Raw genomic sequence first — 15178 nt, 5'->3', positions numbered from 1 at the left:
AAATTAAAGTTGACATTTATTTTTTAATATTGGCAATTCACTATTCATTCGCGCAATACCACAGACAAAAAGAGGATATTTGTCATGGTAGAATTTCTCTGTTCTATGGTAGAAACTTCGGAATCAAGGTATATTTCCCCGACTGCGAAGAAGGGTTTAGATTTTTCATATTTTTAGTAAATAAAGTTAAACCATTATTTAGTTAGGATGAAATAATCGATCCTTTTGTGTGGAAGTAAGATGTAAGGGGAGTCAATTAGTCACTTCAAAAGATATATTTACTAACGAATCAATTTCTCTGCAGTAATATTTTTTTTTTACTAGACAAGTATACAACAAGGTAAGCTCTTTTACAACATTCTGAAAAAAATTACGACAACAGCCCATAAAGCTTTGAAATTTTCTTCGAGCACAATGCTGTATTGTTGTAAATTGCTCATCATTTTTCAGATTCACACATTCTAAGATCTAGAAGCTGTCCTAAGCTGATAGAAATTCTGTAAAACCCTTCTTGACATGAAAAGGGGCGAATTTGCTGCCGCCTAAAAGGAGATGGCCAAATTTTCATAGTAAAAAAACCCAGAATCGACAGCAATGAAATGCTTACCAATAGGTTCATTATGATAGACCTTTGATGGTGCCAAAAACTCCAGCCTGAAATCCATGGGGTATAGGAGCTATATCATATTTTCACAAAAATAGGTCGTTGAATTTATATTGATTTTAAAGATCATTTACATCAAGGAACATAAAAAAAAATCTATGTACACTAAGATTATACTAGCCAACAGTAATATCCCCATAGTTACTGAGATTGCCTGGTGATTAAAAGGTCTTATATTTAACCACTCCAAACACGAAAGCACCGACCTTACTTACTTGGGGAGGTTTCGCAGTTATATGCAACCTTCACAACTGGCTTTGAAACGTCTTTTTAAAAATTGTCTTTGAAAATCGCGCCATGTGACATTGTCAAATGTAACAAATGACTTAGCGATGCAAAACGGTCCAATCATGAGTCTGCATTCAACTTCTAATGAACATTAAACAGTAAAAGTAAACTTTTCTGTGAACTAAAATCATGATCGAAAAAACGTTATAAAAAGAGAACCCCATGGTTTTTAGATGATATGAAATACTTTTTTTAATCCTTACATTATACTGAATCCAATCGTACATATGAAGTTTCTGTCGACTCTGGGTGTTTTTTTGGCCATCTCCTTTGTAGCCCTAAGCTCCTGCCTTCTTCGCCCGTGGATACATACTATGTTGAGCTCTAGTTATCTGGTAGAGTCGCAGTTCCTGTTCCTGAATGCGTTTTTTTTTACTTCAGTAAACAGAAATTTTTCTGTTCCTTCATTTTCATATTCTTAAGTATTAGTTGCTAAATTATGTTGGTAGCAGGGGGGAAGTTTGATTTTCTTTTAATCTCGCTAAATATGCGCCATATTAAAATTTAAATTCAGCGCAAACGTTCTAACTTTAGATTATGTAGAGTCGTAGACGATTTTTTTTTAACTGCACCAATGGGCAGACGATCTGAGTTCTTTATATTTCACTATTTTAACTTGAGGAAAAGCGGTCTGGTAACCTTACAGATATTGTCTTTAGGTAGGCACTTACTTCCTATGTCTCTTTCCTGTCTCCCAATTTTGTGGTCACTTAACAGTTACGCAGCCACAGTTGAACAAGATGAGATACTTAAGTACCTATACTTATAATCAATGAGACGGGACGGTCGTGGTTTACCATCGACACACAATTATAAGATGGGTAATAATTTGATGCTTCCGGCAACAAATGTCGTAAACGCCATTTTGGCGAAAATAAGAATGCAGCCCTACTTAATTTTTGGCGCTGCGTCGATCCAAAAATGTGAAAAAAATATTCGTCTAAAAAAAATTCCTTTACACCCAAAATTTTTACTAGTATAATCAAATTTTTTTAGAAAAGAGGGTATGTATAACTCATATTGCTTAGAAACGAATAACCGTGCAGGTCGTATAATACAACGTACAAGCAGCTGTCGGTCGTAAAAACATGAAGACATAATTAATTGTAAATACACCCTACAATCATTTTTAAAACGTAAGCTCTGCTGAGAAACAATTGTCGTAATGTCACTTGGTCTTGGAGAATCTACAATCCACAGATTCACTGTTTATTCACAAAATATTTACATTACAAAAATTGCTCCTCATTGCTGTCACTGGGTAATGGTACCCAAAAGACTGGCAGCATTGCCACGTTGGATGGCAATGCTCAACCTCTGTGCGAAATAAAAGCCAGCCTTTGGGTCCCGGGAAGTGTCAACCAGGCGCTGGGAAATATCCCTGGCAAGAAGGTGGGCGCTCAGACCCCACGGCCCTAGAGTTTCAACCCCAAACGGCTCAAACATGTAATTGCCTATAAGGTTATTGACTATATTTGCGCCGCTTGAGGTTCTCTGCTTGTGCAGCGGCGGAGCCAGCACAACATGCAGTTCCGGGAAGGTGAGATGGCGCAAGAGTGTCGACGCATGTCGCGTCCCACACTAAAGTCCTACCCACCTTCCACGGAAATAGCGACATGCCGTCTGGTCTCTTGCCATCGTCGCGTGCCAAGCCATTTGGTTCGAGTACGGCTGGCACGCCGACGGCAACAGGCGCGACGGATCACGTCGTTTATGTTGGCATGTCGTGATATGCGGCCGGCACTCCGGCTGCACGACAGGCCGTGGTGACCGAGGCTGTTGACAGCTTCCCCGCAGTGGCAGCGATGAGGAGAGCAGCATGGAGCACCTAGTCGGAGGCAAACGGCGAGTCTGAAGGTGGTGTCATCAAACATGGTGCCTGTGTTTGAGGACACAATTATGTCAATTTGTGTTTTATTTTTTTGCTTTTATTATAAGTAATGAAAACTCAACTTACAGTCTTAAATTCATTATTTGCTTCAGATATTTCCATGTTTGTTACATACCATCGCATCAGGTCGTGGTGTTTACACTCATTTTTATTTCAGTATATGGTTTTTAAAACCAAACCCAGACCTATTGTATTTAAAAACTGGTGCATACTGCTAACTTCCGTTAGACAAATCGTTCTCCATTAATTTGTTAGTGGTCGTAAATACCAACTTCTTGAATTTTCTGGGGTGTATGTCCAAGCTAACTTTTAAAATAAGGCTTTGACATAAATAGCAATAATATATTATGAAACACCATCGTATTTTACGTATTTCTTGTATAGAACACAATTTTACAACTTTTAAAATTAAAAAGATATAAGCCAAAAACGAAATTATTTTTTGTTTTTCGTTGATTATCAAAAGTGCTATTTTGGTGTTTACGACCTTTGTTGTCGGAAGCATCGTGTGTATGCCTACATCTCAATTTCAAATGTTAAAGGTTCCATCGTAATATGTAAGAGTGTTTCATATAATTCCACTACTTTAAGTCGGTCTTGGCGGTTTCACCCGCATCAGCGTGGGCAACAATCTACTCTCTTTGATCTTGCGAAACAATATAGCCATAGCCTACAGCAAGCCTTCATCAATAAATGGGCTATATTATACCTACCTACTGAAAGTATTTTTCAAATTGATCTGGTAGTTTCTGAGATGAGCTTGTGCAAACAAACTTTTCAGCTTATAATATAAGTCTAATTGTTTACTTTGTCTAGTCGTTTGTTTGCAGCGATTTTGCCTGGCGCCATCCACATCTCAAGGGAACTATCTAGGTACCCCACACAAAGTTAATTACTTATAACAAATCTGTAACTTTTTCAGAGTAGGTACTACTTATTTTATTACCAAATGTCATCTTAATCGATCGTAACAAACAATTCGACTATTTTGTTTTTATTTTCTAACTGGCTGTTCCGCGCGGTTTTACCTGCATCCAGGGAAAACTACACCCCGCACCCGGACGAATATTATCTAAGTATGTTTCTCGGGGGATCGTCTAGTTCCTAACAGTAAACAAATCGGTCCAGTAGCTTCGGAGCCTTTTATTTTATTACTAGCTTCCGCCCGCAGCTTCGCCCGCGTAGTGTTCGGTTATATCGCGTTTTCAAGAAAAGTCTTCAAAAGTCCGGGATAAAAACTATCCTATGTTCTTTCTCAAGGTCAACTCTATCCCTGTAAAATTTTTACTAAAATTAGTTCAGTGGTTTAGACGTGAAAGTGTGACAGACAGACAGAGTTACTTTCGCATTTATAATATTAGTAGGGATAGTACTTAGGTAATGTTACGGCTAAAACCCGAAGTGCGGCCACACCTAGGTTTAACCGGGTAGCTTCAGCTAGGTTCTAAGGGCCAAATGCGGCTAAAATTCGTTGTATTTTCTTATCTTTAGTTAGAACTAAGTAGGGGTAGCCTTCATCATAGCCGCTTCACCCTACTCATATTATTCTACCCTAACTACTACTTCTTCATGGAGTCCGTTAAATGTACTAGGTAGGTACTAAATGGCTATGTAGAAAAAAATATCGATTTTGTAGAAGTTTGGTAAAGTAGATTTAAGTTATGAGCTTGAAAGTGTACCTACTTTACCACAGTTTATTAGTCAATGTGTATCAGTGTATCAGTTTATATTTACAACACTTACGTTTCAGTAGATGTTTAAAACCATATTCGTTTCTTACTATAATCAGATCACATTATCCGGCAAATAATTTATTTCGAGAAGTGGTGAAATTCTCTATGTATTTATGAACTTAATTACTTCTGATAACATTATTAAGTAATTGGGCAATACCTAATTGAATTCCTCTATTCCGTCACCGGGCATCAACAAATTATACATATAACATAATCACCTTTAATCAATCTACAGGAACTAGCCTCGCCACAAAAGACCGCGTGCATAATGACCTTTAATATAAAAATAATAAAGTTCACATTAGAGCTGACTTGCTAGAGAAATATTCAAAGTTACCTGACTAGTTAGTCGTTAGCAACAGTTGGGACCACGGGTGGAACAGTTGAGTGGACATCGTCGCGTTGGCTGGTCGTGCGAGAGCTGGCACACGCAGTGAGTAGAAGCCGTACAAGCAGTCCATTGACGCGCCGGAAATATTGACTGGCGTCTAATTGAACTAATCGACCCTTACACACTATTGAACTCCAAGTTATAGTATCCTCTGCCACAAGTTCGGAGTAACCGGTTCACGATACCCGATAAAGCATTAGCTTGTGTAGGAGGAGATCTACTCGAGACAGTGCTTTTATATTTTTATATATTTGTTTTAGGAAAATGTCGAAAAAAGTATTGGAGCCGAGGGCCAAAGCGGGCGTTAGCTCAGAAAATGTTAGCGAGACCACTCCGTTGGTGGGCAAGAAGGTGAGTCTTACGTACTTTTTATAATATGTAAAAAAAAACATGCTTGTTGTAACCATTGCGACGGTTCTAGTTTAAGGGACAGCAGCAGAAGTCGATAACTTGGTAACCTTTTGTAGTCACACATGCTTTGGGTCATAACGACTTCTTAACTGGTTTTGAAGTTATCTATTTTGTGAAGAGACTTTTTGGTGATCTGCTTTAATTTTTTTTTCTTTATTGCCTCAATAACATTTAAACGTAGGTGGTAGGTTGTTTTCTAAAACACACTCAGACAGTTGAAACTGATGCTGGCACTAAGATTACATCCACTATCTTATGTCTATATACTTTTTGTCTAGTAATCAGTGTGATTACAAGACGCGTGCTAGTTTATTTATCAAACTTATCAAATCTTACTTATAACTTTTTCCTGGGGCCCGATTCTCCTAATTTTACTTAAGCGACATACGATTCACGTCCGACTCGATTCGACTGCGATCCAATCCCGACTCGTTTACGATTGAAGCGTATGTGGCATTTCGCTATTTTTTCTTTGAAATAAACGTTTTTATCCTTTTCTGTCATTCAATAATGAATCATTTTGTCTGCAAATGATTAACGATTGCAATATGATTGTAGAGCAAACTACCGTATAGACCAAATTCACCAAAATGGCAGACCAATCGTAAACCAATCGAATGTCGTTGGAATACGATTGGTCTTAAATTAGTAGCAGAATGCCCGATATGGTTAAAACTGCTATTGCGATCATATTGCGATTCAATTTCTATTCGATTTTGACAATATTAACTTAGGAGAATCGGGCCCCTGGTCTCACCTGCACCTACCTCTTCAAAGGTTAACTGAATTCCTATGATCTACCTATAGACGTATTTAATATATTTTGTTTTAAGTATAAAATAGAAGCTACTCTTTAAATTCTCGTGTTATGCGGTCCATTATCTAAGTCGTGTTCGTTCTCGGCAGGTAGATGATGTACCTGACGCATTCGATTGCTCAATGTCCCCGAGAGTAGCTTAAAAAAATGTTAATCAGATAAACTAGTTAGCTCACCGAACTTGCTACGTTGTACGACACAATAAGGATGTATTAAACTGACCTATAGCCTTATAGAAACCTAAAAGTCGCATTCATTTAATTTTATCAAATTCATAATTATTATATGTAACATTGACATTCAAGTATCAAGGATGATATGATCCCACGAATATTATAGTTTTGATTATCAGATATTAGATAACATTAAACTTGCCTTATTGCTCAAGCTAGTCTTTGGGACGTTTCTCATAATCCAATTGGTGACCGGTCTCTATCGGCACAAACAAGGCAACAACCGTTATGATAATGCGACAGTCTCGCGCCGAAAACATCACTATAAAAAATCTATTTATAATGTCTTCGATACGTAAAAATGCTTGTCTTACCAACCATCATTTAAAAATCATTAGTGTAACCTTAGTAGGTAACTATTGCGCAATACTGAACGCATGATTTTTTATAACATAAAGACTGGTTGTTCTATCTGGTAAAAAAGGAATCTTGTGTTCTTTCTTACGATAAAATTTTAAAATACGACCTCGTTGTTCGACTACACACTTCTCTTGATCTAATATGATTATGATTGATGAAATGACGCCAACAAAGGTTTGGTCGTTCTAGTTCTTGTCCAATAGGATACGAATTTATGTCCTGTCCGAATACAAAGAGAGGTTTGTTATTAGGGAGAAATTCTATTTAGTCACAAATAGTTTCATTTTAAGTGAGTACCTAAATAGGCTTTTTAGGCATTCAGATATTACCAAAACAAGTACTTAAAAGTTTCTTCTAACTTCCCTATATTCCCTTTAGGTAATATTGTAGATAGCTCTCGGTAGGTACTTTCGATGGTAAATAATTTTGTATACGCAGTAGACTCTACTATTGTAGAGAGTATTGTACAGGTAGCAGAAGCTACAATTGTAGAGACAATTGTATAGGTAGCAGAATCTACAATTGTAGAGACTATTGTATAGGTAGTAGACTCTACTATTGTATGGGTAGTAAACTCTACTATTGTAGAGGCTAGACTAATAAGCCCTAATAAAGATAATATGTACCTACCTAACAGGGCGAGGGTGATGAAGAAGGTCGGGGTTTGACGACGCAGCAGACTGCCATCCTCATCGCCGGGGAGATGGCTGGCAGCGGGGTGCTGGCACTGCCCCGAGCTCTCTCAAAGACTGGTGAGTAAAACTGATGACTTATGCTAAGCGCTTTATCACATGCTGGCGTTAAATCTTCTTCTTCCTGCTAAGTCCAATACCCTGAAGTAACTGAGTTGCCTCTTGTCTGTACATCCACAAATAAGTACCTATGCTAAAAATCTTAAAACATCGCGAGCGAGTAGCGGCTGAATTTTCCTAGGGTAGGAACAGCTTAAAATTGGAATTGGAGGTGTTTAATAACAATGCTTAGAGCGAGTTTAAAGTATACACTTAAAATATTATTAATCTAAGGAAATGATTATTACCTATATTAAATTGAATGGGTTTGGTTTTGTTTCATAATATAAGTACTTGAAACTAATCTAGTACTTTCTAATGAAGTATCCAATTAGAGTTAACATACAGTAAATAGAATGGAATAATTGTACTGCAAAGCGAATCCAAGTATATTTCAACGTTTATGACATGATGACTTCTCTACAGATATCATTATGCTTTTGAAAAAATAATGTTACCTAATCATATTATCTATCAAAACAATATGTAAATGGCTAAATCCTAAAACATGCCTAAAACGGCTTCGTTCGTCATAAAAAGTTTCCATTTTGAATGTTAATGCTTCTCGAAACGTTTTAAAATTCAATAAGAAAAGAGAAATCGTAGAATTGGTGTTATCTCAAAAATTGCAGAGCCACGGTCTTTAAAATATGCTTGATGCTCTGCATGCATCACCAATCCAACTTTATAAACAAAAACATACATACAATTATCAGATATCCATAATCATCACAGAAAGGATGTAGGTAGCGGGAAAGAAAGCCCAAGGCAGGCTGAGAAGGATGTGGTGGACTTAAAGATTTCCCTAGGGATTGCTACCTAAATGTTTTGACAAGTGTGCGCTTAACTTCATCTTCAAAAGAGTGAAGCCAGCAATGATGATTTGATAGTAGATCATCGTGCCTCTATTCACCTCGCATTCCATCAAGTTGTATCGTTACATTAGAACACATTAGAACGCGATGTTTGGGAGGCGATCTCTAAAACTAAAACTAACGAAACACGTTTATGGTGCGAGATCGAGTTTCGTAACTTGGTTTAATTTTCCATAAAATAATGAAAACAGCTAAAAGACGAATTAAATTGTCGATGTTTTCAACTACATTGGATTTAAAAATCAATTTGATAATAACACTGTCGATTTTAGTATTCATTTTTAAAAATAGATCTTAAGTAGCAATGAAATGTTCAAAAGGTTTTTAGGAATTAATTGCTTATTTGAATATCAAGGAGGATTATTTTTAATACTTATTCATTATAATGCAGTATTTTTGCATAATTTTGTCACATTGTAGTGCATGATAGCGATCTATGAGAATTTACAGTCGATATGATTACATATAGTAACCAGAATCATAAAGCTTTCAAAAACCAACTTATATTTACAATTTAATTTATTAAAGACTGCTTTTGTTTGCAATGTTGATGTTTATCTCAAATTGAAATCTAGATAGACTAGATTAATATATCGACAAATCGAGATAAGGTGTGGGAAGTATTCAAATCATACGAGTCTAGTTCTAAACCACTTTGATATGGTAATATATGTCGGAGTGTCGGTGACGTCCGGCCGGCTTAGGCGTCTATTACCACATTGAGATATACAAACACTGTTTTTACGTACTTTATATTTGCTAAGTAAATCTGAAACTGAAATCTTGTAACTCTAACAGTCTTTTCATACTAGCGGTTTTTCCAGTCTGCTTATCCATCATTTTTGTACCGGTAATTGTCAATTGTTTGAGGAAAAACAAAAAGGAATAACCTTGTCCTTTTCGATATAAGGGGCGGTGACGATACCTAACTTTACGATCCTCTATTTTAATATCGATTTTGCCAGCTTGAAATTAATTATTGCCAAGTAAGAGCATAACTAATCAGGTACGAAACATGTCGTGAGAATATCACAAAAAGTGTGATTAGACTTTTTACCTATATCAAATGTATTAAGCAATATACATTTACTTACATTGCAGGTATGTTTTAGGTAGCATATTTATATTGCATAGCATATCTATATTTGAGCCAGATAACATTAAAATAAGATATTTTATGACTGCATTTATTATATCAATGCAAATGTAAAGATCATCAAAATAAATGATAAGTGAACAGGTCAAGGTTGCCCAGATATAAATATCCTGATATATGTCTCATTTGCTATGCACCGATCAAGTCATTTTTCATAAGTTTTTGCTATGTTAAAAAATGATAAAAATCTAAATAGATTGTCATTATGAGATAAATATGCGCAGGTGGTAGAGCCTTAAAAATAGAGCCGTTTAGAGCGCTCTACAGAATTATCCTATACAGACAGACACGTGACACGTGGCTCTAGTCTGTTATATAAGTAATGCGATTCAAGTATACCTACCTACCAGGATTCATGAGAAATGGCAAAATTGAAATGGAAATGGGCGGTATTTGGAATTGAAAGCATAAAATAAAATGTATATCAGTGCAATGTGTTTACCCATTCTGTTTTACTCAGCACCAATAAATGTAATCATTAATTAGCAAAATCCAGTGAAGTATGAAGAGCTAAGGTATCAAGTCTCTTTAATTCGGTGAAGCAAATAGCCTTCTAGTTTTGTGATATTGTGTTTCAAGTTGTCAACACGTCGTGAAGCCAGAGACTCAGGCCTTCACCTCGTGGTCGCCACGGCCCACACTATTCCACTGGCCGGTGATAAAATAGCCCAATTATTAAACCGGTTTCACGTTTTTTGTATATTTTACCATAGAACGTATCCGATGTAACGTCTGAGATACAATACGCTGCTATAATTAGAGATTTTGTTTTTGTGTTTTACTATTTGATTTTGAGCTAATGTAAAACCTAGCTATAGTATTTTTTATACCTGAATGTAGGTAGCTATATTACTGATGCTACAAAATGCGAAATAAAGCTTTTCATAATGTTTGGCTCTTAAGTGCTTTTAGATTTATAAGTAGTTTTAGTAGTTCACTTTACTTGATTTTTATTTGGCGACACATTGCGAATTACATGCATAAAATTACCAAATACTATAGGTGAGGCGATTTTGATACCTATATCTATTTTGTATTTAAATATTGGTCACCTTCATTTTCATTCTGTTACAATCTTTAAAATATATTTTAATATTTCTTATAGGATGGTTTGGAGTACCGTTGTTGCTGTTGGTGGCCTTAGTGGCAGCATTCAGCGGCAAGCGGTTGGGAGACTGCTGGTCTATCCTGGAGGCCAGGGACCCAGAGATGAGGACCCGCAAGCGAAACCCTTACGCTATCATCGTAGAACAGGCCCTTGGCAAGCCATGGAGGTAAACATAAATATTCTAGGAACTTTTTTAACTAAGTTTAAATAGAAAAACCTCTAATTCTACTCCCTACTAATATTATAAATGTGAAAGTTTGTGAGAATGTACGGATGTTTGTTGGTTATTCTTTCACGAAAAAACGGCTGGACCAATTTGGTTGAGAGGTATGTAGATAGGTGACACCCTGGATGAACACATAGATAGGCTACTTTTTATCAACACACCACACTTGTGAAGCCGCGAGCGGAAGCTAGTACTCTATATGTAGACATGTTAGTTGTCTACTATGAAATCACGATGCGAATTATGCAAGGTGCTTGTGAACTGAGTCGCATTGCTTGGTCTGAAACTCGAGACCGATTTCAGTAATTCGGACATGCGTAGTAATAGGCATATCGTTTTCTAGATGTGATATTCTTTACATATAGGTACTATTTATATTGAAAATTGGAAACCCTTCGCATGAACTGCTCTATTTATTGATGAAAGCCGTCCTTAAGTAGTTTCTTAGATTTTCACGAATGCTCAGACGGGCATACAGTTTTTATTTTATGATAGGTATCTTTGTGGTTTTAGTCTATCTGGGTAGGTGAGTTTTCTCCACCATACCACCAGAGTAACTTTTGTAGTCAAAGTACGCCCCCAAAATATTTAAGTAAAAATTTTTGACATTTAATATACACCTAATTAGATTTTTCAGCGTGATCTTTTCTTAACAAAACACAATACTGTATACATTTATGTTTCGTAATACTTGTACAAGTAAGCAGTACTTAGAATATCCATGATCTAACCCTGTATTATATGCTATCCTCAGTGTGGTGGTATCAATGGCGATGATCGTGACTCTCTTCGGCGCATCGGTGGTGTACCTGCTGCTGGCTGCTCAGATCATCGAGGCAGTACTCCTGTCCCTCGTCCCTACCCTCACCATCTGTACTTGGTACCTCATCGTTGTTGGCGCCATGACACCGCTGTTGTTCTTCGGCACACCCAAAGACTTCCAGTAAGTTCTAAAAGATTTCGACCTTGCTTGTGATGTCATACATACCCCCGCACTCAGAGACCTTTAACGGTCAATTAAGGCATTTTTTAGTAAAGGTTTTCTTTAATGATCCTTCACTAGGGAGTGACTTAAGTAATCATTAAATGTCTCTGAGTGCGGGGTTTATTTCATGTTTTTTGTACTTCCCTGTGTACTTTAAGTAGCTTACCTTATGTACTGGGAGTACATGTACATATGAACTTATTTATGTACTTCTACATGTATTACCCCTATGAACTACATATTTCGTTCAACATACTAACAAAGAAAAATCTGTTTAGCCTGATGGGCATCCTTGCATTCGGATCTTCGCTGGTGGCCTGCATCCTGTACTTCATCGAGATGATGAACGAGGTCTCGCCGTTCACGTACCGCTACGGCATCCACGGTTTCATGGACTTCTTCCTGGCGACCGGCACCATGATGTTCGCCTTCGGTGGAGCCTCCACATTCCCGACCATTCAGAACGACATGGCCGACAAGACCAAGTTTGGAAAGAGCGTACAATATGGATTTTTGGGTATGTTTTTATTACCTCCGTTTTTTTATTGTTATTTGATGTACATAGCTCCACATGTTTTATAGCATGCAAAAATAGGTCTTGCGGTTTGTCACGAGTTTTGTGCCATTTTTGGTGAACTTAAGCTGGGCAAAAGTTTTATTTCAATCAGTTAATTTTACCGTAGAACCAACGAAGAGAACCTTTACTCGTATCACTTAAGATGACACAGAAGTTTCCAAACAACTTTTGTCAAGCAATTAACGTTAAAGTTAATAAAAAAACTGATAAAAAAACTTTATAAAAAAATAAACTGATTTTGAATAATGTTTCTTTGATGTTACACAGCTGTCTTGATCCTGTACCTGTTGGTGGCTATCGCTGGTTACGCGGTGTACGGAGAGCGCGTACTGCCCAACGTGGCTCTCTCCATGTCCGCCACCCCCCTCACGCTGGCTGCCAACATTCTGATGGCCGTGCATCTGCTGTCCGCCTTCATCATCATCATCAACCCCGTCTGCCAGGAGGTTGAAGAGCTCTACAATGTCCCCAGAGGTACGCTATGAGCTTGAGAATCCTACTAATCTAACTATCCTACTAATATTATAAATGTGAAACTTTTTGAGAATGTATGGATGTACGTTTCTTATTTTTTCACGCAAAAGTGACTGGACCGATTCGGTTGAAGTTTGGTAAGTAGATATGTACCCTGGATTAATACAAAGGCTCCTTTTATTCAACACACCACGCAGGCGGAACTGCGGGCGGAAGCTAGTTATGTAGATTTGAATATGAAAGTGCCTGTAAAGAGTAATGAGACTGTACTTTCTGTGGTTCATATGATGACTGTTTAATTGCAATCACTGTTAATTATAATTTAATGTGAAAGTGATAGGTACTGTCCCTTATTTTCATTTTATCCTTCTAGCGGAGAAGTGAAAAGTTGACTATATTTGTACTTCTTATTTTCCAGACTCCACCGGTTGGCGTATGGTCGTCCGTGTATCCATCATGCTCGGGATCCTGTTCATCGGCGAGAGCATTCCTCGTTTCTATACTCTGTTGGCGCTCGTCGGAGCTACGACCATCGCCCTCCTCACCTACATCCTGCCTTCCGTCTGCTACTTGAAGCTTATCGGCCAGCCCGCCGGGGAAGGACAAACCCCTGTGTAAGTTTTTTGCAGCTCCTTAACGCAAAAGGTCATATAAGGGTGTTGTCTAAGTATAATTTTACCAGCGTATCAAATAATACTAGATTTGATTTATTTAGCGATAATTTGATTCACATTCTCTTAGGTGAATTAGTAGCAGATTCACTTTCTCTTATTGTAGGTTGTGTAGGTTGTTATTTAATGAATCTTCTCAAAGTACCGGAATTAAGTTTCAGTGACATAATTACCCATTTTATATTCACCTCTCACCTACTTATTAATGAAATCGTTAAGACCTATTTACGTAATTAGCTAAGTCATTCATAATGATAAGTAATGCCTTCATCAAAATTCTGCGAAAAGCGATACTGTTTAGTCCAAATGCTACATTATCTAAATTGGTATTTTTTTAGTTTTAAATTGAAGGTAGGTGACTATCACAGAGAGAATGCTGTTCATTTCATTTATCATCCAGTATTTATTCACTTTATTTATTGTCCCTGCCTTCAATTTTGATGCCTGAAAAGTTGGTTATTTTTTAGTTACCTACATATGTACTTCTGACTTAAACTACCGTTATTTCTTGTGCCAGCTTACCTTCAAAAAAAAAATATATAATAATGATTAAGTTTACCGTTCTATGGCCATCTGTTAACAAATATTGTTTTCACCAGCGAGGTGCCCAGCTGGATGAAGATGGTATGCTACGAGGTGATCGCGCTCGGCGTAGTGGGCTGTATCGCGGCCACCATCAGTGCAGTCAGTGCCATCTTCAGCACTTCCATGGCTGTGCCCTGCTACCTGTGATACTGCACAGCTTTTACTTACACGTCTATAGGCCTCCTTATACATATAAATACTAGTTGCTTTACATCACTTCTACGTCAGAAATACTTGGGATTTAGTCCTTCATGTCTAGTTAGCAACTGTCTTATAGATTGTTAAAGATACGATATCTGATAGACAAAATAATTCATGTCCCAACAGCTTGATATTCTATAGGATCCTATGGATAAGCCATAAAAACCAGAAGTTTAAGTCAGCTTCTTATATAGATATAAGAGTTTAAGTTTTACATAGGACTTTAATAAGCATCGACATTAATGGGTACAACATACATAACATTTTATTATTAGGTACCAATATCGATATTTTTGTTACAATTCTAACAAAAGCCGTACACGCTAGATGTACTAAATATTTTTATTTTTTAACTATGAAAAATACCCGTCAATAATTACTTAAGATTATGATAAGCTTCTATTTTGTATTGTACTTGATTACACGAATAAAATGTTCTGATACGCAAATGTTCTGCTATTTCATCAAGACACGTTGAGTGCATATTGTGAGCCGCACGTATTCGTACCGATTCGCATTTATTATTACGCTACACACCACAGGTTGAGGTGCAGAGTATAATGTCATACAATCATGCTGTACCATAACGCCCTCTTCTATGAGATCCAGAGAAGCATTGTCACGCGTAAATTAAACCTTATTTTCCGTTTTGTTACGCTTCAGAATGCAACAAATCATCAAAGTTCAAATAAACGGTTTAAGTTAAGTTTAACGTGATGTTTTATTTATCCGTCTTGA

At 37.1% G+C, this 15178-nt stretch overlaps 1 protein-coding gene across 2 annotated transcripts; it reads left to right on the top strand.

Moving 5' to 3' along the window:
- The first annotated feature begins 138 nt into the window (after positions 1-138).
- LOC124645339 (amino acid transporter AVT1A-like) lies at positions 139-15152 on the top strand. 2 transcript variants are annotated; one of them, XM_047185141.1, is made up of 9 exons: positions 139-340; positions 5231-5321; positions 7429-7543; positions 10719-10887; positions 11702-11890; positions 12211-12449; positions 12777-12983; positions 13402-13597; positions 14254-15152. In XM_047185141.1, the coding sequence occupies exons 2-9, from the start codon at positions 5235-5237 to the stop codon at positions 14384-14386; spliced, it is 1335 nt and encodes a 444-aa protein (XP_047041097.1). In that variant the 5' UTR covers positions 139-340; positions 5231-5234; the 3' UTR covers positions 14387-15152. The 2 variants fall into 2 exon arrangements, with proteins under 2 accessions (XP_047041097.1, XP_047041096.1); XM_047185140.1 differs by lacking the exon at positions 139-340 and adding an exon at positions 4889-5012.
- Positions 15153-15178: the final 26 nt, after the last annotated feature.

This window comes from Helicoverpa zea, chromosome 31 (assembly GCF_022581195.2).
Source record: "Helicoverpa zea isolate HzStark_Cry1AcR chromosome 31, ilHelZeax1.1, whole genome shotgun sequence".
Lineage (NCBI taxonomy): Eukaryota > Metazoa > Arthropoda > Insecta > Lepidoptera > Noctuidae > Helicoverpa > Helicoverpa zea.
The sequence above is the reverse complement of the archived record's forward strand: the minus strand, read 5'-3'. Positions and strand labels throughout refer to the sequence as shown.